General features: G+C 45.1%; 1 protein-coding gene across 2 annotated transcripts in view; it reads left to right on the forward strand.

Moving 5' to 3' along the window:
• The window catches only part of frem1b (Fras1 related extracellular matrix 1b), a 60,889-nt gene that overhangs the window by 1,773 nt on the left and 36,616 nt on the right, over positions 1-22,500 (forward strand). Inside the window, exons 2-18 of one of the 2 annotated variants that reach the window (XM_036977890.2) lie at positions 182-248; positions 866-1,174; positions 1,378-1,472; positions 1,897-2,156; positions 2,904-3,103; positions 4,199-4,522; positions 4,749-4,857; positions 5,141-5,272; positions 9,535-9,879; positions 10,156-10,298; positions 10,570-10,766; positions 11,176-11,266; positions 11,392-11,559; positions 11,867-12,075; positions 12,222-12,315; positions 16,818-17,070; positions 19,348-19,542. In XM_036977890.2, the coding sequence (XP_036833785.2) occupies positions 938-1,174; positions 1,378-1,472; positions 1,897-2,156; positions 2,904-3,103; positions 4,199-4,522; positions 4,749-4,857; positions 5,141-5,272; positions 9,535-9,879; positions 10,156-10,298; positions 10,570-10,766; positions 11,176-11,266; positions 11,392-11,559; positions 11,867-12,075; positions 12,222-12,315; positions 16,818-17,070; positions 19,348-19,542 (3,052 nt within the window). In that variant the 5' untranslated portion in view covers positions 182-248; positions 866-937. The remainder of the gene's footprint in view (positions 1-181; positions 249-865; positions 1,175-1,377; positions 1,473-1,896; positions 2,157-2,903; positions 3,104-4,198; positions 4,523-4,748; positions 4,858-5,140; positions 5,273-9,534; positions 9,880-10,155; positions 10,299-10,569; positions 10,767-11,175; positions 11,267-11,391; positions 11,560-11,866; positions 12,076-12,221; positions 12,316-16,817; positions 17,071-19,347; positions 19,543-22,500) is intronic. The other variant, XM_090235300.1, reaches the window with a different exon arrangement.

Consider the following 22,500-nt stretch of genomic DNA (forward strand, 5'->3'; position numbering starts at 1 on the left):
CTGGGGTCACACAGATTAACCCCTTGTTTCCTGCAATGGGGGCTTGTTTTGAAGTGAAATGGAGGATGAAGGCGTTTCCGGAGCGAGTCGCCTGTAGAGTAGACTACTGGCTGCGTTTGACTGCTGGCTGATTATAGACAGACTTTGTGTTGGAGAGATTTTTTTTCATCTTTCCCTTCAGGTTTTGCTGACTATTAGATGGAGATGGAACAAGAAAGTCGGCCATTCCTGAGGCAATCGTCTTAAAGGTATCTGAGAGACATTGAAAGACTAGAGAAACTGCCTGATTGTGTAGAGTCCATTTTGTGCCTCCTATACATCAAGCCCCACCGTAAAACCAAAGATTTGTATAACTAATCCAAGATAGACTAGAGCCTGTCATTTCCAATGGGAGCAAATTAATCATAGTGGGCAGAACAAGCAAGGAGGTGGGTAGAGCCAAGCACTTGCTAGTTAGATCCTATTGGTTCGTTCTAGCATTTATTTGCATATTTCTGTTTAGGAACGCCTACTCTGTGAAGTGCGTGTGTGCCATGACTCAATTCGCCCTTGCACTCCTTCTGAACAATGCCATTTTTGGGAACTTTGACAAAGGATAAAGTCTTAAAAACGCAGTCCACCCTGTTTGTTACAAATTTTAGTTTTCGAAACAGAAAACTGTACAGAGATCAAATGTTTCATCGATGAGAAAATTTGCAGAATATCGTCCAAAGTCCATCTCGCTCCTTCTTCTCCCACTGCCGGCCACTGGGCTTCCTCTCATTACCATATTTGGTAGTGAGTGGAAACGCCAACCGGATGCTTCACATTTATACATCCGGTGAAATATCTGGCTCATTGTTTTGTGATAAACACCCTTTCTCAGGCCTCCATCAAAACACCTGATACAGCTCTGAGCGCGTGCCACAGAAAACAAATCAACAGACATTGAGCCAAAATGGCGGTGGCCAGGGTCCATTCCTGGATGTTGTTGACCCTGATGGCTGTCCTACCACATGCCTGCGCCCAGCAGAGTCTGGTGCAGGTGAACTCAGGGGTCCAGGTTGGCCGGGGGAGGTCTGTGTTTGTGACAGACAAGGAGCTGCGGTTCAACGTGGACCAGACATCAGACTGTAAGGTCGAGGTCGTGCTCAATGAGCCGGTGACTCAGAGAGTAGGGAAACTCACTCCTCAGGTGAGAGGATCTAGTCCGTGTTACTTTTCAATGATGACAAATGTAAGCAAATCTAAAGCAAAGCGGCCATTTTGTTTCTGCTTCTTTACTAGCTACCCGTTGCAGTCTTGAGAATATATTCCACCGTGTGGCTGTGCGTGCTCTACATCAGTGTGTTGCTGCGTAGTTATGTGAAGTGTAACGATGGCCTATTTTTGTTGCAGGTGTTTGACTGCCATTTCCTGCCAGATGAAGTGAAGTACATCCATAATGGTAGTCCCCTGCTGGAGGAAGACACAGTCATGTTGAGAGTGTACAGGTAGGACCACACACATTCAAATCACAACTTTATTTATAATGCTTTCAGCACACGTCACACATTCAAATCACAACTTTATTTATAATGCTTTCAGCACACGTCACACATTCAAATCACAACTTTATTTATAATGGTTTTAGCACACGTCACACATTCAAATCACAACTTTATTTACAATGCTTTCAGCACACGTCACACTTCGTTAACCGAGATGAACGAAAACCAGGCTGGAAAATAGATGCCGTTTGTGTTCAATTAGGAGTGGCAGCGCTGGGCTTAGACAAAAAAGTTGGGTCCCACCAGGAATGCATTGAGACACGGTGCTGTTTCAGGTTTATTCGTTGCACTCCAAATTCAAAGTTTGTCATGATACGTTTTCAGATCTCAAAAGGGGTCGAGATGAGTGTGCTCCAACTAATTTCAGGTTCACAGACTCCGACACCGTGGTGGAGACGGTGGTGTTGAGGATGATTGTGGTGGAACCTGAGAGCAGCCTGGTAGAGCTGGGCAGCACTCCCCTGGTGGTCCCCCGGTTCTACGGCCTGTCCAACGCCATCGACGGCGGCATCCTTAGCATCCGCAGTCCGCCCGACGTGGCCTGCACCGTGCGGCTGCTCACCCCAGAGACCAGTGTACCCTCCCTGGGGCAGCTGGTGACCGAGGATGACACTGGGCTGAGGAAAGGTAAAGCATGGCATCATCCATATCCCGCTACTGGTCAACACGTTGGAAATGCAATGGGATTGAAGGTGCTTTGTGAGTATGTTGTGTTGTTGTGAACATGAGTTCGAATCCCAGTTCGCATGGACGATCCGATGCAGAATTTGGGTCAGTGGGCTTATTATCGATACAGTCTAATAGGCGCAGTGATTTAGTTATTGTATAATTATTTGGTCTCGATCCAGACTGGCATTACAGATGTCGGATCGTAATTTGATCACCGTGTTGCAGGAGAACTTTCCTGCAACGTAGGACCTTGTAGCCAAATTGTAGTGTGCGTCTGAGATTGAAAAAAACATCTGAAGGTTATAATTTCCTAAAATGTATTAACAAAATGGCAGATGTGATTTTCCCTCAAGAAAAATGCATCAACCCCTACATGAATATCCATGAATTATAATCCACATAATAACTCACATTTCCTGTTGCTGCAGGATTATTTTCCTGCTGTAGCAAACTGGCTCAAATTAAGATCCTACATTCGTATGGCATCACATCTGGGAGCTTTTGTCCTGTCAGATAATTGATACTACTGAACACGTACAGCAAAGGAATCAAACACTGTCACTTACTTTTTTTGTCCCTTGTGTTGAATGTAGTTTTGCAAAGCCACTCTCTTTGATTCTTCTCCGTAGTTGCTCTGTATATTTAACAAGCCTCGGGTAAACTTCCATTGATTGACATTCGTCTCCTAACGATCATTCACCCAAGGAAGACAAACTGGAGACCCCTGTCCAGGAAACAAGCCCTGCCTCCATGGCACCAAGGAGGTGCGTTTCCTCAAAGCCACCTGCCACGAGTTCCTCAGCTTGGCTCTGAAGTACCAGCACCTGAGTCCCCCCTCTCCGGAGATTGACTACATCCCTATCAGAGTGGAGCTACGGGACCAGGCCTCCAGAGCACTGTTGGGGGTAAGAGACTACTGTAACTGTAACAAACTGTATGGCAGGGTTCCCCAATAGTCGGCCCGCGAGCCAAATTCATCCCGCGGCTGATTTTATTCGCGCATTTTTGCTGTTAAACATAAAACATTGTAAAAATCACCAGGAAATCAGCTCAAAGCTATTTTAATTTAGGAAATCTTTCCCAAGTATTTCCCAGTCTTTCCCAGTTTTTGTCAAATACTATATCTGTTTTGGGCTTCTTGCAGACAATTTGCAGTGTACAAATGATTTATAATTATGTTCTGTCCCCACAACCATCCGCTCAAGAAAAAAGATTGGCCCGCAGAAACAGGCCCTGGGTCTGTTCTAACGGGACCTACAAGTTCAGGCTGCGCCTGTGACAGTGCTATCGAGTGCCACCATCTGTTCGCTAACAGATCTCATGGTTTATTTTAGGGATATAATACAATTTCTTGTGGCAATTCTCTGTGTTGTCGTGGTAGAATCCATGGTTTTGGCTCTTGCTTGAGGAAGCTAGCAACAGTCACTAAGGGGGGCGGGACATACAGATATTTAGCGAATGAGTCCAGTGTTCACGTGACTTGTATCTGCTCTGTGATTGGATGATACAGACCGCAATGCTGAATGGGATGAGTTGTTTCACATCTAACAACAAACGTTCCCACAACTTTAGAGAACGTTCTCTTAAGAATCTCATTAGGTCAGTAACGTGTAAGGACCATTTCCAAGAGACCCATTCACTTAATGTCAAACAGAAATTACCCAGAACGTGGTTACCATGTTATCAGAATATTCAGTATTAATGTTCTAGACATGTTTCATGGGAAGGTTGCAACAGCATTCCTGTGTCCAGTTGTCTAAGGGTTAGGAGAATATTCCATCAACGTCCTACCAAACGTACACAGAACATGGCTGCCGTGTTCTCAGAATACAAGATATTAATGTCGCTGCTCACCTCCGTTTTGTCAACAAAACAAAAACAATAACAAATGTGCCTGTGGCACTATTTCCCCCTTCAATCCCAGCTTTAAGTAGTTTCTCGTTAGAAAAGATAGGTGTATTTAACCTATTCAATGCCACTAACCTCTGTCTGTCCCCCAGACGGAGGCTGTGTGGCTGCCCGTGCTGATCCATGGGGCCATGCAGAACCAGCCTCCGCAGGCCGCCTTCATGGCCTCCTTCATCCTGGAGGCGGACCAGTTCATCCTCACCCCCCTGACCACGGCCGCGCTGGACGCCAAGGACGGAGAGACCCCCCAGGAGCGCCTGGTGTTCAACGTGACAAAACCCCCCGCCCAGGGCTACATCGCCCACCTGGACGACCACACCAAAACCTGCCACTCCTTCATCTGGCAGGACCTACACGAGATGAAGATAGCCTACCAGCCGCCCAATAGTAGTCACACAGGGAGGAGGAACTATGAGGTACTGTGGTGGAGCAATAGAGCTCTTCGGCCCTTTTCACACCACTGAGCCGAGCTGAGGCATGTCGAGCCGAGCCAAGCTTCTACTGAGCTGGCCTGCTGGTTAATGAGACCTGCTTTCCAGTGCCTTTTTCATCTCCAAAGTCACATTTAGAGAGAGATTGTAGCTGAAGAACGAGTGGAAACGTCATGTTAAACTAATGCTATATCTATTCCATTTCCTGCAGGTTGAGTTCCAGGCTATTGACGGTTCCTATGTAGCCAGCCCACCCATTATGGTCCACTTCTCCGTCAGAGCAGCTGAGACAAACGCACCCAGAGTCTCGTGGAACATGGGTATCTTCACATCGAAACATCACATTGAATTGCAAAGAAATTGCCATCATAAGAGATGATGCAAACCCATTGAGGAGCTTGTATTTATGTCTGTATTGTAGGCTACTGTACGAGGTATATAGTGAAATGTACGACATATGGAGTCCACAATGGAAATAAGGTGTTAATTCAGTTTATCCACTTGTGTGGCTGAATTATGTTTTTAAATGGTCAAATAAATCAAATCAATAAAATAAAAATACACTGATAAAGACAGGATGTTGATACCAACCTATCCTGGCAGGGTTGGATCTGTTGGAGGGTCAGTCTCGGCCAATCACCTGGGAGGATCTCCAGATCGTGGACAGTGACAACATTGATGCTGTCTACCTGGTGGCCGTGGACGGACCTCTGCACGGACGACTCAGTGTCAGAGGTGAGAGGTCAGATGGGGTGGGTTCAGTTAGGTGAAACTTTCAGAACATTGCCGATAGAACTGTGACGTAGAACTGTCTTGATATGACACATAAGGAAAATGAGACAAGAAAACTAGACATTGTCACTATTCAAAGTAAATGACAAAATGTCACAATACAAAGTAAAAGAATGCACAACCAAAACATTTGTTGAATCGTTGATGCGCTTCCTTGTCACAGAACATTCAGGAAAATAATTACACATCTTTTAACCCTTCCTTGGAATTCTGTGCTGGTATCTGGAGTGCCACCCTGAAGATTCCCAGGAACGCCTGCCCTTTTCCGCCCTTTTGCTTCCATGTGTTTCCCATCCGTTGGGGACGGCGGCGCGGCTCCCAAAGCATATGTGAGGTGGCCTGCATGTGTTTCCTAATCAGGTGTAAAATGGGCCGTCGCCACTTTCGCCAGGGGCCCTCGCACACAAAGCTGTCTTCAGCGTGCCGGCGTCTGTCCTTCCACTCCAGCGCACGGGGAGACAGGCCTTTGTTTGCACAGGCCCTGAGTGAAGCAGATTGGGGAGACTTATGTCATTTCATGCCACTGTGCACAAAGAGCAGATGCGCTGTCCCAAGAGCAGACCTGTTTTTTTTTGTTTAAGAGAGAGAGAAGATGACAGACAAGGCTAGGGACGTAACCTTTCATGACTACTTTGGACAGTGTGAGAGAAGCGCAAATGCTTGTGTGTTTTTATTGAGGTTACAGTGGTAACGTGTACGACCAAGTGGCTTCGGTTATTGTTTTGAACCCCTCATAACGGACCATTTTACTCTGTCAATCTGGGCTCTGTAGAAGGCTAGTCCCTTACAGGGAGGCTGAGCTGGTGGTTTCTTTCAGTTCGATAGTTTCCAGTTTGGACTAACTTCAGTTCCCATCGGCCACTGACTCCATCCCTTTCCCTCCTGTAGGGCCATCCGATGAACAGCAGCACCTGCTCAAATAACCGTCCCACCCACACCCATCCCGCTATCACTTTAATTGCTGTTTACGTTGTTGTTATTTGGATGGGGGAGGGTCGCTTTCATACTGATTGACGACCCCCCCCCGTGATATATAGAGAGCGAGGGGAAAAAAACAGAACCCTTATCAGAACCTGTTTGCTAATTTTCTTCATAGCTCCACTCAGTTCAGTGAGAGTTCTGGCCCACCAATACATAGTGTCTCTGGAGGACTTGGCGGGCAGAGGGAATTGCTCACCCTTGACCTCCGACTCGGGACGTCGACGCTGGGGAGTGTCAGAGCACGTTTGGTCCAACGCCTTCAGCCAAATGGAAAGCTGCCTGACTGTTCCTTCATACTCCACACTGTCCTCCGACTTGGGAACCTGTGTTTTTTGTTTTGTTTTTGGGCCTGCTGCCCACTGCCACCTTTGGGCCCAATTACCAAGTTGTTTCTCCGTTGGACTTGTAGCCATTTCCCCCATTTCCCCCGCAGTAAAGTTGCTGCTAATGAGGTTTCATGCACGACCATTCATCACTCAATCTGTCTTGTGACCTTGCCCTTCTGTCTCCCTGGCAAGCAGGAGTGGGCCATCGTCACGTTGGGCAGCCGCCACAGCACGCTAGCCTGGGAAGGACGCCATCTTTCCCTCTCTGTTTTTCAGCGACAGGGAAAAGCCTGAGCCAGCGCGTAGTGCCTTTAGGCAAAAGCGAAACTTGTTATTTCCAAATGACAATATGCATCCAACATTAAAAAACCCCTAGCTTATTTGTGAGAAATCATTAATAAATGAAAACATGAAGTGGCTTTGGCAAGAGTGGGGGATGTCCACCTTAGGGTGCTTCTCATAACACCATGTCAAATATCCAAGTACCCAATTTCCTGATGTACTGTATGCTTAGCCTTAATATGCTGTAGTGGGGTTAACTTACAATACATGGCACCGGTAACACTTTACTTGACACCCAGCGTCATAACATGTTATGATACAGTCATAACCATGTCATAACAGCTGACATATCTTGTCATAACCTGTCATAGTATGGTCATAGCACTGTCATGACCATTATATTTAGACCTTTGTGACATATATTGCATTATTCTATGGCTGGTTATGACACCTACAAGAGAGTGTCAAAACCACACAAAACCTACCACACACAGCAAAACATTCCATTACACCGTAGCCTACTTGACAACAGTGTGTTTGTTATTTGACATTTTCTGAAATGAACCATATTAAATGATCATTGTAATTGCAGAACATATTGATGTCAGACATGCGCCTAGCCCAATGCGCTGTTGTTGATGACTGGGATGAATGCAGGAGCAGATTTCCGGAGCAGATATGATGGTCATAATGCTTCATGACAGTGTCAGAAAGTGTATTTTCTGTTATTTAAAAGATATTTAAAATATGATGAAAAGGAATCATGAAAAACAACAACAACAAATAACTTAGGAAACAAACTTTTAAATGAAAGGAAACACATTTGAGTAAATGTGGGTTTTGACACTCTTATGTACAGTCGGACGTTTACATACACATGGGTTGGAGTCATTAAACTCGTTTTTCAACCATCGTTTTTCAACCACTCCACAAATTTCTTGTTAACAAACTATAGTTTTGGCAAGTCGGTTAGGACATCTACTTTGTGCATGACACAAGTCATTTTTCCAACAATTGTTTACATACAGTGATTTATAATTGAAATAATCTGTATCACAATTCCAGTGGGTCAGAAGTTTACATACACTAAGTTGACTGTGTCTTTAAACAGCTTGGAAAATTCCAGAAAATGATGTCATGGCTTTAGAAGCTTCTGCTAGGCTAATTGACAACATTTGAGTCAATTGGAGGTGTACCTTTGGATGTATTTCAAGGCCTACCTTCAAACTCAGTGCTTCTTTAATTGCCATCATGGGAAAATCAATTAATGTACTTTGGTGCGAAAAGTGCAAATCAATCCCAGAATAACAGCAAAAGACCTTGTGAAGATGCTGGAGGAAACAGGTACAAAAGTATCTATATCAACATAACCTGAAAGGCCGCTCAGCAAGGAAGAACCAAAACCGCCATAAAAAAGGCAGATTACGGTTTGCAACTGCACATGGGGACAAAGATTGTACTTTTTGGAGAAATGTCCTATGGTCTGATGAAACAAAAATACAACTGTTTGACCATAATGACAATTGTTATGTTTGGAGGAAAAAGGGGGAGGCTTGCAAGCCCAGAACACCATCCCAACCGTGAAGAACGGGGGTGGCAGCATCATGTTGTAGGGGTGCTTTGCTGCAGGAGGGACTGGTGAACTTCACAAAATAGATGGCATCATGAGGCTGGAAAATTATGTGGATATATTGAAGCAACATCTCAAGACATCAGTCAGGAAGTTAAACCTTGGACGCAGATGGGTCTTCCAAAATGGACAATGACCCCAAGCATACTTCTGAAGTTGTGGCAAAATGGCTTAAGGAAAACAAAGTCAAGGTATTGGAGTGGCCATCACAAAGCCCTGACCTCAATCCTATAGAAAATGTGTGGGCAGAACTGAAAGCATGTGCGAGCAAGGAGGCCTAACTCAGTTACACCAGCTCTGTCAGGAGGAATGGGCCAAAATTTACCCAACTTATTGTGGGAGCTACCCAAAACGTTTGACCCAAGTTAAACAATTTAAAGGCAATGCTACCAAATACTAATTAAGTGTATGTAAACTTCTGACCCACTGGGAATGTGATGAAAGAAACAAAAGCTGAAATAAATGATTCTCTCTACTATTATTTTGACATTTCACATTCTTAAAATAAAGTGGTGATCCTAACAGACCTAATACAGGATTTAATACAGACCTAATACAGGATACTAAGATTAAATGTCAGGAATTGTGAATGACTTAGTTTACATGTATTTGGTTAAGGTGTAAGTAAACTTCTAACTTCAACTGGAGGTGTCATAACCAGCCATAAAATAACACTTTTCACGTGTCACCACGTTTCAATATGTGGGTCATGAGTGTTATGACCATGTTATGACAAGTTTTGTCAGCTGTCAGGAAATATTATGATATGATTATGACCATGTCATCATGTGTTATGACACTGGGCGTCAAAGAAAGTGTTACCATGAGGACACACTACACGCTATAGCGACCCAAATTTGTAACGAAAGAAATATCATAAAAAAACAACAACATTTTAACCAGGGTTAAAATAGCCTACATAAATGGAAAAAAACTCAGAGGAAAAGTCTCCTTTCCAATTCATTCGAACTCACATCTCCTCCCAGGTGGTAAAGGCTTTATGTTCCGGATACGGGACCTACAAGAGGGCGTGGTTGTCTACCATCACTCGGACAGCGACACCACCCGCGACCACATTGTCTTCCGCATCACAGACGGGCGCCACAGCATCCGCCACAAGTTCCCCATCAACATCCTGCCCAAGGATGACACGGCGCCGTTCCTTATCAACAACGTGGCATTGGAAGTGCAGGAGGGCGGCGAGGTGCTGGTGGAAGAGTACATGCTGCTGGCCTCCGACCTGGACTCCAGTGATGACTACATCCTGTACCAGCTCCTCACCTTCCCCCGCGCTGGAGAGGTGGTCAAGAAGGCCCACCCACAACAGCTAGGTAATAGGATATCATCACAAATTGTATAGAAAAGCTCCATTGCTATAATTGCCTGATAACTGATAGTCCAAACCCCGTATAATTGGCATTTAAGCAAGTTAGGTTCAACCTGTGTGTGAGCGACATTGATTGTTTTTGTTGAGGTCTGATGAGGCTAACCTTCAACATGAGACGGGTAGTTAGCTCTCCTTCTGTCTCTACCATCTTGCATTGAGAAAATGTCCCATTCTATGCATTCGATGTCTATGTTGATGACTGGATTGTGATTTCCTGTAGGCGTGCCAGTGAAGAGTTTCCTGCAGAGGGATCTGTTCATGGGGATGATCTATTATAGGCACTCTGGAGAGGAGTGTTTTGAGGACACCTTCGACTTCACCCTCTCAGACAGCCATCAACCCCCAAACCTATCCCACAGACACGTAAGTGTGCAAAGATCTAAACCCGATATTCCGTATGGCACATTACTGTTACGTTGCAATACTTGAAATGGGGGATATTTTAACCAGAAGTCGATGGTAAGGCAGTGAATGCAGTGAAAGCCCGAAATATAATCTGGGAAAATATATATTTATTGGATCATATGTCTATATTACAACCCCTTTAAATGTCTATTCGTCTGAAACGTTCCGTTTTCCATTAATGATCCATATTCCATTGTGCTGTCCTCTGTGCCCTCCAACCACAACACAGACTGTGGTGATCCACGTTTTCCCAGTCAAAGACCAGCTTCCGGTGGAGGTGTCTGGCAGCGTTCGCTCGGTTACGGTGAGGGAGACTGACGTGGTCTACCTGACCCAGAGTCACATCCACTTCAGGGACACAGAGCACCCAGACACAGACCTCTCCTTCTTCATCACCACACCCTGCTTCAGCCCCACACGGCCAGGGTACAGTACAGTACAACTAAACATATGCCAATCTTCCCTCCCTCTCTCTCTCTTTCTCTCTCTCTCTCTCTCTCTCTCTCTCTCTCCCTCTTCTCTCTCACACACTCTCTCTCTCTCTCTCTCTCTCTCTCTCTCTCTCTCTCTCTCTCTCTCTCTCGTAGTCACAACATGGCTGTTCACTTCATGGACTCTACTGTGGCTGTGTCACAGTAATGCGTGCTTAATTAATATGGTTTCAGATGTATTGTTTAATGCATGAGGTTTATGACGTTTAAAGGGAAAACGCTCTTCAAAATGAAAATCATACAACTGTATGCTGGATTTGTACCAGGACAATCACGCCCCAAGCCTAAATAAATGGGAATGATTCGCCCTGTCTAACAGAGTGTGTTTGTGGCCCTGATTGCAGGCTACCTGATGCAGGGCGACTATTCTACACAGACAGCACCCACTCCATGAAGAAAGACCCAATGGTCCCTGTGCTAAAGTCATTCACCCAGGTGCGCTCACCAATATACTGCGCCAATACACTGTCATGCATGTAGTGTGCAGGTATATTCATTTTGGATTACAAACGCCTGTTCTTACTAAACCTCAAAGCAGCAACATGTGTTGTGTCCGTCAGCATGCAGTCAACCACATGAAGGTGGGGTACATGCCCCCCATCGAGGACATCGGTCCAGAGCCGCTGTTTGTCCAGTTTTTGTTCTCCGTGAGCGACCACCACGGTGGAACCACCACTGACCTGCTCTTCAACGTCACCGTCACTCCTGTGGACAACCAGGCTCCTGAGGTGGGTGCGGGGTGGGGGGGTGGGGGGGTGGGGGGGTGGGGGGGGGGGGGGTCTCTGGTCAAGTAAAATATTTATCAACAACACCATGTTACATGAGGAAGATAAAGAAAAGATAAATGCTCGTCATGAAGGTGAACAGTGTCTTTTATGAACCGCTTCGGCATCGACGGTCTTAGAACCACGACGTAGACATTGAAACATTTCAAATGCGAGAATCCACTCCACTTTACCATTCTCTTTCTCTGTCAACTCTCATTTCTATCTCCACCTCCATCGATTTCTATCTCGTTATCCTGGACCTCCTCAGGTGTTCACCAACCTACTGAGAGTGGAGGAAGGAGGAGGGGCCTTCTTCACGGAGGAGCACCTGTTGGTGCGGGACGGGGACAGCTTGGAGGACAAGCTCAGAGTAGGGGTGCAGACTACGCCCATCCACGGGAAGCTGGAGCTGCAGGGGCGAGAGCTCCGCCAGGGTGACACCTTCATCCTCCAAGACCTGAGAGGTCTCCGAGTCAGGTGGGGCATATAGTGGCATGATAAGGGGGGCTAGACGATAGAGGGAGGCAGCCCGTGTAAGGATTTGGTTTGGTTTGAGGTTAATCACGGCAACCCAATCTATGTGGGTCCATTTAAAAATACAAATAAAAAATGTCTCATTGCAGGTACATCCATGATGACTCTGAGACTGTGGAGGACACTGTTGGTCTAACAGTAACTGATGGTGTCAACTCTGCTCATGTGTTCTTACCAGTCCAGGTGAGTAGGCTATATACACTACCATTCAAACGTTTGGGGTCACTTAGAAATGTCCTTGTTTTTGAATGAAAAGCAATTTTTTTGTCCATTAAAAAAGCATCACATTGATCGGAAATGCAGTGTTGACATTGTTAATGTTGTAAATGACTATTGTAGCTGGAAATGGCAGATTTTTAATGGAGTATCTACATAGCCGTATTGAGGCCCATTATCAGCAACCATCACTCCTGTGTTCCAATGGCACGTTGTGTTAGCTAATCCAAGTTTACAATTTTAAAAAGCTAATTGATCATTAGAAAACACTTTTGCAATTATGTTAGCACAGCTGAAAACTGTTGCCCTGATTAATTTATTTTATTTTATTTTACCTTTATTTAACCAGGTAGGCAAGTTGAGAACAAGTTCTCATTTACAATTGCGACCTGGCCAAGATAAAGCAAAGCAGTTCGACAGATACAACGACACAGAGTTACACATGGAGTAAAACAAACATACAGTCAATAATACAGTATAAACAAGTCTATATACAATGTGAGCAAATGAGGTGAGAAGCGAGGTAAAGGCAAAAAAGGCCATGGTGGCAAGGTAAATACAATATAGCAAGTAAAACACTGGAATGGTAGTTTTGCAATGGAAGAATGTGCAAAGTAGAAATAAAAATAATGGGGTGCAAAGGAGCAAAATAAATAAATAAATTAAATACAGTTGGGAAAGAGGTAGTTGTTTGGGCTAAATTATAGGTGGGCTATGTACAGGTGCAGTAATCTGTGAGCTGCTCTGACAGTTGGTGCTTAAAGCTAGTGAGGGAGATAAGTGTTTCCAGTTTCAGAGATTTTTGTAGTTCGTTCCAGTCATTGGCAGCAGAGAACTGGAAAGAGAGGCGGGCCAAAGAAAGAATTGGTTTTGGGGGTGACTAGAGAGATATACCTGCTGGAGCGTGTGCTACAGGTGGGAGATGCTATGGTGACCAGCGAGCTGAGATAAGGGGGGACTTTACCTAGCAGGGTCTTGTAGATGACATGGAGCCAGTGGGTTTGGCGACGAGTATGAAGCGAGGGCCAGCCAACGAGAGCGTACAGGTCGCAATGGTGGGTAGTATATGGGGCTTTGGTGACAAAACGGATTGCACTGTGATAGACTGCATCCAATTTGTTGAGTAGGGTATTGGAGGCTATTTTGTAAATGACATCGCCAAAGTCGAGGATTGGTAGGATGGTCAGTTTTACAAGGGTATGTTTGGCAGCATGAGTGAAGGATGCTTTGTTGCGAAATAGGAAGCCAATTCTAGATTTAACTTTGGATTGGAGATGTTTGATATGGGTCTGGAAGGAGAGTTTACAGTCTAACCAGACACCTAAGTATTTGTAGTTGTCCACGTATTCTAAGTCAGAGCCGTCCAGAGTAGTGATGTTGGACAGGCGGGTAGGTGCAGGTAGCGATCGGTTGAAGAGCATGCATTTAGTTTTACTTGTATTTAAGAGCAATTGGAGGCCACGGAAGGAGAGTTGTATGGCATTGAAGCTTGCCTGGAGGGTTGTTAACACAGAGTCCAAAGAAGGGCCGGAAGTATACAGAATGGTGTCGTCTGCGCAGAGGTGGATCAGAGACTCACCAGCAGCAAGAGCGACCTCATTGATGTATACAGAGAAGAGAGTCGGTCCAAGAATTGAACCCTGTGGCACCCCCATAGAGACTGCCAGAGGTCCGGACAACAGACCCTCTGATTTGACACACTGAACTCTATCAGAGAAGTAGTTGGTGAACCAGGCGAGGCAATCATTTGAGAAACCAAGGCTGTTGAGTCTGCCGATGAGGATGTTGTGATTGACAGAGTCGAAAGCCTTGGCCAGATCAATGAATACGGCTGCACAGTAATGTTTCTTATCGATGGCGGTTAAGATATCGTTTAGGACCTTGAGCGTGGCTGAGGTGCACCCATGACCAGCTCTGAAACCAGATTGCATAGCAGAGAAGGTATGGTGAGATTCGAAATGGTCGGTAATCTGTTTGTTGACTTGGCTTTCGAAGACCTTAGAAAGGCATGTTAGGATAGATATAGGTCTGTAGCAGTTTGGGTCAAGAGTGTCCCCCCCTTTGAAGAGGGGGATGACCGCAGCTGCTTTCCAATCTTTGGGAATCTCAGACGACACGAAAGAGAGGTTGAACAGGCTAGTAATAGGGGTGGCAACAATTTCGGCAGATAATTTTAGAAAGAAAGGGTCCAGATTGTCTAGATTGGCTGATTTGTAGGAGTCCAGATTTTGCAGCTCTTTCAGAACATCAGCTGAATGGATTTGGGAGAAGGAGAAATGGGGAAGGCTTGGGCGAGTTGCTGTTGGGGGTGCAGTGCTGTTGACAGGGGTAGGAGTAGCCAGGTGGAAAGCATGGCCAGCCGTAGAAAAATGCTTATTGAAATTCTCAATTATGGTGGATTTATCAGTGGTGACAGTGTTTCCTATCTTCAGTGCAGTGGGCAGCTGGGAGGAGGTGTTCTTATTCTCCATGGACTTTACAGTGTCCCAGAACTTTTTTGAGTTAGTGTTGCAAGAAGCACATTTCTGCTTGAAAAAGCTAGCCTTGGCTTTTCTAACTGCCTGTGTATAATGGTTTCTAGCTTCCCTGAACAGCTGCATATCACGGGGGCTGTTCGATGCTAATGCAGAACGCCATAGGATGTTTTTGTGTTGGTTAAGGGCAGTCAGGTCTGGGGAGAACCAAGGGCTATATCTGTTCCTGGTTCTAAATTTCTTGAATGGGGCATGTTTATTTAAGATGGTTAGGAAGGCATTTTTTAAAAATATCCAGGCATCCTCTACTGACGGGATGAGGTCAATATCCTTCCAGGATACCCCGGCCAGGTCGATTAGAAAGGCCTGCTCGCTGAAGTGTTTCAGGGAGCGTTTTACAGTGATGAGAGGAGGTTGTTTGACCGCTGACCCATTACGGATGCAGGCAATGAGGCAGTGATCGCTGAGATCTTGGTTGAAGACAGCAGAGGTGTATTTAGAGGGGAAGTTGGTTAGGATGATATCTATGAGGGTGCCCGTGTTTAAGGCTTTGGGGAGGTACCTGATAGGTTCATTGATAATTTGTGTGAGATTGAGGGCATCAAGTTTAGATTGTAGGATGGCTGGGGTGTTAAGCATGTTCCAGTTTAGGTCGCCTAGCAGCACGAGCTCTGAAGATAGATGGGGGGCAATCAGTTCACATATGGTGTCCAGAGCACAGCTGGGGGCAGAGGGTGGTCTATAGCAGGCGGCAACGGTGAGAGACTTGTTTTTAGAGAGGTGGATTTTTAAAAGTAGAAGTTCAAATTGTTTGGGTACAGACCTGGATAGTAGGACAGAACTCTGCAGGCTGTCTTTGCAGTAGATTGCAACACCGCCCCCTTTGGCAGTTCTATCTTGTCTGAAAATGTTGTAGTTTGGAATTAAAATGTCTGAATTTTTGGTGGTCTTCCTAAGCCAGGATTCAGACACAGCTAGAACATCCGGGTTGGCAGAGTGTGCTAAAGCAGTGAATAGAACAAACTTAGGGAGGAGGCTTCTAATGTTAACATGCATGAAACCAAGGCTATTACGGTTACAGAAGTCGTCAAAAGAGAGCGCCTGGGGAATAGGAGTGGAGCTAGGCACTGCAGGGCCTGGATTCACCTCTACATCACCTTCACACTCCTGGGCCAGACTACACTCTATCATATGACCCACTGAAGATATGAGTCTTCAGTAAAGACAAAGGTTGAGACCGAGTTTGCGTCTCTGACATGGGTAGGCAGACCGTTCCATAAAAATGGAGCTCTATAGGAGAAAGCCCTGCCTCCAGCTGTTTGCTTAGAAATTCTAGGGACAATTAGGAGGCCTGCGTCTTGTGACCGTAGCGTACGTGTAGGTATGTACGGAAGGACCAAATCAGAGAGATAGGTAGGAGCAAGCCCATGTACTGCTTTGTAGGTTAGCAGTAAAACCTTGAAATCAGACCTTGCTTTGACAGGAAGCCAGTGTAGGGAGGCTAGCACTGGAGTAATATGATCACATTTGTTGGTTCTAGTCAGGATTCTAGCAGCCATATTTAGCACTAGCTGAAGTTTATTTAGTGCTTTATCCGGGTAGCCGGAAAGTAGAGCATTGCAGTCATCTAACCTAGAAGTGACAAAAGCATGGATGAATTTTTCTGCATCATTTTTGGACAGAAAGTTTCTGATTTTTGCAATGTTACGTAGATGGAAAAAAGCTGTCCTTGAAATGGTCTTGATATGTTCTTCAAAAGAGAGATCATTTCAATTAAACATCATTATTTATAACCTTGTTAACATTTTGACTATATTTATTATTCATTTTGCAACTCATTTCATGTATGTTATCATGGATAACAAGGACATTTCTAAGTGACCCCAAACTTTTGAACGAAAGGAAAATGGGAAAATATAAGGGAAATGTAGAAAGTGCGAATGCCATCTTTCTCTTGCTCCATTGTGACCTTCTCCCCACCCTCCCCCTACACAGATCCTACCAGTGAATGACGAGCCCCCCCAACTAGGACCAGGGCTGCTTGGGGGGCTGACCTGTGAGGAAGGGGGCCTGGTTCAGGTCACTGCTGAGTACCTGTTTGCCACGGATGCAGACAGTGATGATGCCAGGCTAATCTACATGCTGGCCCGGACCCCTGCCAGGGGGGAGTTGCAGAGAGGCGGGGTTACTGTGGACAAGTTCTCCCAACAGGACGTCCTGCAGGGACTCATCTACTACATACACACAGGTGAGTATTAGCTTGATCCCAGATCTGTTTTTGCTGTTTGGCCATTGACCTACGGACAATGACCATAGGAGTCGACAAGACAGCACAAACAGATATGGGGCCAGGCTAGGTGTGGATCATTGGGGAAAGGAATTGTTAAAAATGCAGATGTTTTTATCCATGAGCGCAATCCATAGGTAGCCTGATTTAATCGTATCATTTAGTCTGGTTTAACCAGAAGGCATATGTAATTGCCATGGACTCCGCTCAATTAACCTAGTGCCTTCCAACAGAAGAGAAAGTGTTTGAGAGTCAACTCAACTTTTGATTCCTAGAGGTTAGAGAGGCGAGCCAGCAACCAGAGGGTTGCCAGTTCGAATCCCGGGTCTGACAGGACAAATCTGGTGGGAAGTGAGCTAGCAGTTGGAGGGTTGCTGGTATCAAATCTTAGCACTTAATCCCCCACAACAACTGCTCCACGGGCGCCCGGTGTGGCAGCCCCTGGCTCCAACCTGCACATGTACAGTTGAAGTCAGAAGTTTACATACACCTTAGCCAAATACATTTAAACTCAGTTTTTCACAATTCCTGACATTTAATCCTAGAAAAAATTCCCTGTCTTAGGTCAGTTAGGATCACCACTTTATTTTAAGAATGTGAAATGTCAGAATAATAGTAGACAGAATGATTTATTTCAGCTTTTATTTCTTTCATCACATTCCCAGTGGGTCAGAAGTTTACATACACTCAATTAGTATTTGGTAGCATCGCCATTAAATTGTTTAACTTGGGTCAAATGTTTTGGGTAGCCTTCCACAAGCTTCCCACAATAAGTTGGGTGAATTTTGGCCCATTCCTCCTGACAGGGCTGGTGTAGCTGAGTCAGGTTTGTAGGCCTCCTTGCTTGCACACGCTTTTTCAGTTCTGCCCACACATTTTCTATAGGATTGACCTTGACTTTGTTGTCCTTAAGCCATTTTGCCACAACTTTGGAAGTATGCTTGCGGTCATTGTCCATTTGGAAGACCCATTTGCGACCAAGCTTTAACTTCCTGACGGATGTCTTGAGATGTTGCTTCAAAATATCCACATAATTTTCCAGCCTCATGATGCCATCTATTTTGTGAAGTGCACCAGTCCCTCCTGCAGTAAAGCACCCCCACAACATAGTGCTGCCACCCCCGTGCTTCACGGTTGGGATGGTGTTCTTGGCTTGCAAGCCTCCCCCTTTTTCCTCCAAACATAACGATGGTCATTATGGTCAAACAGTTCTATTTTTGTTTCATCAGACCAGAGGACATTTCTCCAAAAAGTACAATCTTTGTCCCCATGTGCAGTTGCAAACCGTAGTCTGTCTTTTTTATGGCGGGTTTGGAGCAGTGGCTTCTTCCTTGCTGAGCGGCCTTTCAGGTTATGTCGATATAGGACTCGTTTTACTGTGGATATAGATTATTTTGTACCTGTTTCCTCCAGCATTCACAAGGGCCTTTGCTGTTGTTCTGGGGTTGATTTGCACTTTTCGCACCAAAGTATGTTCATCTCTAGGAGACAGAACATGTCTCCTGCCTGAGCGGTATGACGGCTGCGTGGTCCCATGGTGTTTATACTTATGTACTATTGTTTGTACAGATGAGCGTGGTACCTTCAGGTGTTAGGAAATTGCTCCCAAGGATGAACCAGACTGTGTGGAGGTCTACAACTGTTTCCTGAGGTCTTGGCTGATTTCTTTTGATTTGCCCATGATATCAAGCAAAGTGGCACTGAGTTTGAAGGTAGGCCTTGAAATCCATCCACAGGTACACCTCCAATTGACTCAAATTATGTCAATTAGCCTATCAGAAACTTCTAAAGCCATGTCATCATTTTCTGGAATTTTCCAAGCTGCTTAAAGGCACAGTCAACTTAGTGTATGTAAACTTCTGACCCACTGGAATTGTGATGAAAGTGAATTATAAGTGAAATAATCTGTCTGTAAACAATTGTTGAAAAATTACTTGTGTAATGCACAAAGTAGATGTCCTAACCAACTTGCCAAAACTATAGTTTTATAAGAAATTTGTGGAGTGGTTGAAAAACAAGTTTTAATGACTCCGACCTAAGTGTATGTAAACTTCCGACTTCAACTGGATGTGTGTCTTTGGGAGGGGTTAAAATAAAGCAGAAGTAACATTTTGGTTGGACCTTGTGTACAATTGACAACTAAAGTGATCTTAATCATCCCCTTCATGGGTGTATCAACCAGTAACCAGTGAACACACTGTTACATACTTTAACTTCCTGTTTTCCTCTGACTAATAGGGGGCGAGATTGGAGCCAGTCCCGTGTCTGACTCGGTCACTCTCATCGTGTCGGACGGAGAAGCAGGGGGCATGGACAGCTGTTGCCATGGAGATGCCCTGCCACCACCCGTACCTCTCCACGGGACACTTCCTGTTTACGACCTCAACGTGACGGTGCTTCCTGTCAACAACAAGGCCCCAGTCATCACCATGGGTAACCCACTTTCACTTCAATGTCAGAAAGGGACAATACTGGGTATGGCTTCAAATGGATACATATATAGAGACATACAGTGCATTCGGAAAGTATTCAGACCCCTTCCCTTTTTCCAGATTTTGTTACGTTACAGCCTTATTCTAAAATGGATTGAATTAAAAATGTTACTCATCAATCTATACACATCACCCCACAAAGCAAAAATAGGTTAATAGAAAAAAGGAAATACCTTTTTTATATAAGTATTCAGACCCTTTCCTATGTGTCTCGAAATTGAGCTCAGGTGCATCCTGTTTCCATTGATCACCCATTAGATGTTTCTACAACTTGATTGGAGTACACTTGTGGTAAATTCAATTGTTTGGGCATGATTTGGAAAGGCACACACCTGTTTATATAAGGTCCTACAGTTGACAGTGCATGTCAAAAACCAAGCCATGAGGTCAAATTAATTGTCCATGGTGCTCCAAGACAGGATAGTGTCGAGGCACAGATCTGGGAAAGGGAACCAAAAAATGTCTGCAGCATTGAAGGTCCCCAAGAACACAGTGGCCTCCATCATTCTTAAATTAAAGAAGTTTGGAACCACCAAGACTCTTCCTAGAGCTGCCCGCCCGGCCAAACTGAGCAATCGGGGGAGAAGGACCTTGGTCAGGGAGGTGACCAAGAACCCGATGGTCACTCTGACAGAGCTCCAGAGTTCCTCTGTGGAGTTAGGAGAGCCTTCTAGAAGGACAACCATCTCTGCAGCACTCCACTAATCAGGGCTTTATGGTAGAGTGGCCAGACAGATGCCACTCCTCAGTAAAAGGCACATGACAGCCCGCTAGGAGTTTGCCAAAAGGCACGTAAAGGACTCTCAGACCATGAGAAACAAGATTCTCTGGTCTGATGAAACCAAGATTGAACACTTTGGCCTTAAAGCCAAGCGTCAAGTCTGGAGGAAACCTGTCACCATCCCTACGGTGAAGCATGGTGGTGGCAGCATCATGCTGTGGGGATGTTTTTCAGCGGCAGGGACTGGGAGACAAGTCAGGATCGAGGGAAAGATGAACAGAGCAAAGTACAGAGAGATCCTTGATGAAAACCTGCTCCAGAGCACTCAAGACCTCAGACTGGGGCGAAGGTTCACCTTCCAACAGGACAACGACCCGAAGCACACAGCTAAGACAATGCAGCAGTGGCTTCAAGACTAGTCTCTGAATGTCTTGAGTGTCCCAGCCAGAGCCCAGACTTGAACCCGATCGAACGTCTCTGGAGGGACCTGAAAATAGCTGTGCAGCGATGCTCCCCATCCAATCTGACAGAGTTTGAGAGGATCTGTAGAGAAGAATGGGAGAAACTCCCCAAATACAGGTGTGCCAAGCTTATAGCGTCATACCCAAGAAGACTTGAGGATGAAATCGCTGCCAAAGGTGCTTCAACAAATTACTGAGAAAAGGGTCTGAATACTTACGTGAATTATATATTTCAGTTTTTTTTATGCATTTGCCACAATTTCTAAAAACCTGTTTTTGCTTTGTCAATATGGGGTATCGTGTGTAGATTGAGGGGAATTGAATCAATTTTAGAACAAGGCTGCAACGTAACAAGATGTGGAAAAAGTCAAGGTCCTGAATATTTTCCGCATTTAATATAAAGAAACGTCCTCTCAATGTCAACTGCGTTTATTTTCAGCAAACTTAACATGTGTAAATATTTGTATGAACATAACAAGATTCAACAACTGAGACATATACTGAACAAGTTCCACATACATGTGACTAACAGAAATGGAATAATGTGTCCCTGAACAAAGGAGGGGTCAAAATCAATAGTAACAATCAGTATCTGGTGTGGCCACCAGCTGCATTAAGTACTGCAGTGCATCTCCTCCTCGTGGACTGCATCAGATCTGCCAGTTCTTGCTGTGAGATGTTACCCCACTCTTCCACTAAGGCACCTGCAAGTTCCCGGACATTGAGATTGCCTGCAATGACAACAAGCTCAGTCCGATGATGCTGTGACACACCGCCCCAGACCATGATGGACCCTCCACTTCCAAATCGATCCCGCTCCAGAGTACAGGCCTCGGTGTAACGCTCATTCCTTCAACGATAAACGCGAATCCGACCATCACCCTGGTGAAACAAGACCGTGACTCCTCAGTGAAGAGCACTTTTTGCCAGTCTTGTCATAGGTGATATTGTTGCCGGTGATGTCTGGTGAGGACCTGCCTTCCAACAGGCCAACAAGTCCTTAGTCCAGCCTCTCTCAGCCTATTGTGGACAGTCTGATCAAATTGTGCGTTCCTGGTGTAACTTGGGCAGTTGTTGTTGCCATCCTATACCTGTCCCGCAGTTGTGATGTTCGGATGTACCGATCCTGTGCAGGTGTTGTTACACGTGATCTGCCACTGTGAGGACGATCAGCTGTCCATCCTGTCTCCCTGTAGGCATCTCACAGTACGGACATTGCAATGTATTGCCCTGGCCACATCTGCAGTCCTCATGCCTCCTTGCAGCACGCTAAGGCACGTTCACGCAGATGAGCAGGGACCCTGGGCATCTTTCTTTTGGTGTTTTTCAGGGTCAGTAGAAAGACCTCTTTAGTGACCTACGTTTTCATAACTGTGACCTTAATTGCCTACCGTCTGTAAGCTGTTAGTGTCTTAACGACCGTTCCACAGGTGCATGTTCATTAATTGTTTATGGTTCATTGAACAAGCATGGGAAACAGTGTTAAAACCCTTTTCAATGAAGATCTGTGAAGTTCCTGAAAAAGGGCCGTTTCTTTTTTTGCTGAGTTTATGTAGATACACACTCTATATCGAGAGAAACATATGAGCCATATATACTTGAATAGAGAGAGACATGTAAAGCTGTATATAAAGACATTTTAAACAGAGCCATTTATAGGAACATAGAGGGAGACATATTTAGACACACACCTATATGGCTCTAGATCAGGGTTGTC

This window comes from Oncorhynchus mykiss, chromosome 5 (genome assembly GCF_057628025.1).
Source record: "Oncorhynchus mykiss isolate SJ-2025 chromosome 5, ASM5762802v1, whole genome shotgun sequence".
NCBI lineage: Eukaryota > Metazoa > Chordata > Actinopteri > Salmoniformes > Salmonidae > Oncorhynchus > Oncorhynchus mykiss.